The sequence below is a fragment of the Cryptotermes secundus genome, unplaced genomic scaffold (assembly GCF_002891405.2).
Source record: "Cryptotermes secundus unplaced genomic scaffold, Csec_1.0 scaffold1084, whole genome shotgun sequence".
Lineage (NCBI taxonomy): Eukaryota > Metazoa > Arthropoda > Insecta > Blattodea > Kalotermitidae > Cryptotermes > Cryptotermes secundus.
Window position 1 is genome coordinate 268 of NW_019724603.1, and position 4,210 is coordinate 4,477.

The 4,210-nt window shown below is 39.2% G+C and overlaps 1 protein-coding gene across 1 annotated transcript in view; it reads left to right on the forward strand.

Moving 5' to 3' along the window:
• The first annotated feature begins 204 nt into the window (after positions 1-204).
• The window catches only part of LOC111862534 (ADP-ribosylation factor-like protein 8B-A), an 18,577-nt gene continuing 14,571 nt past the window's right edge, over positions 205-4,210 (forward strand). Inside the window, exons 1-2 of the mRNA XM_023848016.2 lie at positions 205-453; positions 647-801. Coding sequence (XP_023703784.1) covers positions 331-453; positions 647-801 — 278 coding nt within the window. The 5' untranslated portion in view covers positions 205-330. The remainder of the gene's footprint in view (positions 454-646; positions 802-4,210) is intronic.

Here is a 4,210-nt window from a genome sequence, read left to right on the forward strand (position 1 = left end):
ATGTGAACTGCAGGTTCTGACGGGAGGAGGGGAGGACTCATATGATGGTATGGTAGCATTCTATTTCATTGATCATGCTGTCGGTGCTGGCGGCTATTTCTCATTTAGTCAAGATACGTCTGCGTAGAGATGGCAGCAGTAATGCCACGTGACGTCTCCGCGGCCATGTTGCCCACCGTTTGCGAAGAGTTTCCGGGGTTGGACTTGGGCAGTCTTGGGGGTCTTGGTTGTATTGTAATCATATAGTCAATGGGGTCTCGGTTGTCTTCGTGTATGGTGTTATTTTAAGTGCGAATTTCATATACTTTAATAGAAAATAGTGTCGGCAAAATGTTGGCCTTGATTAATCGAATTTTGGACTGGTTTAAAAGTTTATTTTGGAAGGAGGAGATGGAATTGACACTTGTAGGTTTACAGTACTCTGGGAAGACAACCTTTGTAAATGTCATAGCGGTAAGAAAACAATGGTGCTAAGCACATACAAACATGTTATCACAGACTTTTGCCTTGTGTTTACGTGCATGTAAGGACTATGTTAAGTACCTATGACACTCTTATTAATTTCAGCAGAATCATATGGACTAGCGTGATTTGCAGGGTAACTCCATGTTATGCCAATTTAAATGCATTCTCATTTGTTTTACAGTCTGGCCAATTTAGTGAAGATATGATCCCAACAGTAGGATTCAACATGAGAAAAATAACAAAAGGAAATGTTACAATCAAAGTTTGGGACATAGGGGGCCAGCCTCGGTTTAGGTCAATGTGGGAACGCTACTGCCGAGGTGTTAACGCTATAGTGTAAGTTGAATTTTATTACTGGAGTGTTTTAATTAGTAGCTTATCTGTTTGTCATATTCGTAGGGATGTATGTATGTCATCCCTATCAGGACATTATATTGCTTACAGAGGAATTATTGATGTTTCTGGTTATTAAAACTATAGTTGTGCCCATTTATGATGCTTGACCTTTGTTTCATTCCTCCTAATTTGTTCTTATATACAGAGCAATTTTTTATTGTGTCAGTTTGAAAAATTGTGGGAAGTGACAAGTATTTTTATTACTACACAATCTACTCACTGCTGTGTGAAGGGCGGCTGACATGTAAGGCTGACAGCCTAATTGCCATCTGTGAGCTGTTTGTCTAGAAAATGTTGGAGTGTAGACATCTCACAAATCTGTGGGCCCTCATAACCTGTTACAAGGAGAACTTTACCTTCTTTTTTACCTTTATGGTTCCCAAAACGGCATGATATACTCTGGTTCATTGAGTAGATAACAGCAGTCATCCACTTGAGATTACAGAATTAGACAATACCAGCGCTTGCAGTTCGCAGGTATGTTTACTTTGTTGCATAAGATGTTCAGATGGCTGCGAATTAATGGTCACAATATGAGCAAAAGAGCAGAGAAATTTTTTGTTTAAGAGAATGCTGGAAAGAGGTATTGTAAAATGTATCATCCCAAGTGCCTGTGTTTCATGATGGCCCTGCTTCACTGTGAACACTGCAAAAAAGTTTCCAGATGTATAGAAAAGGTATTAGGCTGTTATCAGATTGATTAGTTCACGTGTATGGCCCTCATAGTATTCTAGCAGAATTTGGAAATGATTTTAAGTGTGGAAGAATTTATGATTGTCTGATGTGGTATAACACAGCAAGCTGAGTGAAAAGTATCAATGTACCTGCATGTACAAGGAGGAGCAGTAAACAGTTTGGGAGAGAAACAAGTTAGGAAGTGTATAGTTTGTCATTTCAGGCATTGTCACTCTACTGTTGTAGCCAGATGGCATAAGAACCCTTCAATGACACAGGACATTTAATTCCTACTCACTCCTTGGGATGAGGGCATTTAAACATTTAAAACGGTAAATGCAACATTTCATTTAAAGTGTAATAAATTGGGAAAAATGGGAGTTTTGTTTTTCTAATTTTCACACTACGTTCAGAAATGTATATAGAATCAGTGTATTGTTCCACAATGGTTTAAAATTAGTTTCTGGTACAGTAAGCCTATAAAAATTAGGAATAATAGTATCATATCTTAGAAACTCAGCTGGGTTTGTTTGTTGTGAAAACATTCCACACAGAGTCCCATGTCACACACATCACACCAGTACACAGTTTTTGACACACAACTGGCTGTTTCTGTGGTCGTGATTTCATTGCAGTTGGTGGAATCTTGCTTATAAAATTTCTCTCTCTCAGATGGGCACTGTTTGTCTGATGAATGTGGACCTGTCACTTGTGTTATACAGCATTAGCATATTTCACAGAGAGTCTCTCAATTAACTGAATTTTGATTGACAATAGATCTATTCTTTTCCTTTTGTTATTCCTACATATTATCATCACATTCAGAAATTTTCTTTCTGCCCCATGTAGTTTTGCATATTTTCCCAATGGACGTTCATGCTTTTCTTGATTGTCATATACCACAGAATCGAGAAAAGCACAAACATCCATTTTCAGTGTCAAATTGCAAATCTTATTCAGCTTTGTTCTGATTCGGTTTGAAGAAATATATCCTCCTCTGGTCATGACAAAACACAGCTAGCCCCTTTGCTGCTTGCGGCTGGCCTTGGCTACTAAAACCAGACTGCATGATGCTATTTATAGAACAAAGGGGAATTACAGTAGTACCATTCATATAGTGAACTGTTTATCGTTTGCTGCACAGAAGTCATAACACTTCTTAGAGTCAACATCACGTCTCAAAGTCACAGATTCTTCATGTGTTTTCTCGTGGTTACAAATTCCAATCTAGAAGCAGCACTGGCCACAGTATGCCTCAGGAGAATTTACTTTTCATTCAATCAGCATGGAGGACAGCACACAGTATCGATATAACATATTTAGTTCATAAGAATTCCCCTAGGGGCGATGATAGATTTGTATGGTATTAAGCACACCAAGTGTTGAAGTAGAAAACTTTTTCAATGAATTCAAATGTAATACAACTCCCACAGGAAGTTCAAAGTGGGACAATGAATATATGAAATGATAGCCTGAAATTTCCTCTTTAATTTCATACCAAAAGAATTTCTTTACATGAAAAACAACAGCTCAAAATACAAGCTGAAAGTTAGCTCTGCACTATGCATATCAAGGATGGACTTCGGCAACATGTGACAGAAGCCGCTGGCGTGCCATGCATGGGCTACAGCACTGAAGGGTTAAGCCTGTCAAAAGCTGTTAGGCTCGATGGAAGAGGACATTTGTCATAAAATGTGTCCTGACATTCCTTAGCAAGTTCTGTGTATAACATTCATTTTTCACTCCAATAAGTATTTAGTGAAAGGAGTTGAGATAGCACAGTTGATATAGCCACTGGCTAGGGGCTGGATGAACAAGGGGCAGAGTTCGAGTCCTGGTAAGGTCAAGAATTTTCTCTTCTCAGTGACATCCAGACTAGCTCTGGGGTTCACCTCCTATCCAACGCGTACTGGGGGCTCTTTTCCCGGGGGTAAAGCGGCCGTGGCGTGAATCTGACCACTCACCTCCAGCTAGTGCTGAGGTCAAGAAAATTTGGATCTATAGCACCATCACCTTCATGGCGTAATGCTTAATTAGTTAAGCATAGGGTTGACTTTACATTTAAATATGCAGTGCATGCAGAAATACTGGTCAGTCTTCATTAGAAGTCTTTATTAGTGTCATTCAGTTTAACTGAAATTGGAATGTGTTGACAAATTTTAATAAAATTCATCGGTATCATGTTTTATGAGAATTTGTTCATTGTTTCTTGAGTTGTTAGATGCATACATGGATGGAGAGATATGAAATAAATGTAGTAAAATTAGTAGAAGCATTTCTGAAACTTTACAGTACAAGGTGTGGCAATAAAGAACCCGGATTACTTTTATGACTCATTTCCGGCCACGTCATTGACGAAGAGGAGGGTAGGGCATTGACCCTTGGACTTCCCTCTACCGTCACACAAAGTTTCATTCACGTGCATCGGTTAGTCTGGCCGCGACCATTGTTAGAAGCGGATCGTGTTTCTGAGCTCCGTCGGAATAATGCTGAGTGCTAATGCAGAACAACGTGCTAACATCAAATTCCTCACAAAACTTGGAAAATCTGCCACTGAAACTTACAATTTGTTGACAGAAGTATATGGTGATCAGTGTCTATCTCGCACGCAAGTTTTCGAGTGGTTTAAGAAGTTTATGGAGGGTAGGAAAAACGTCGGGAACGATCCAAAATC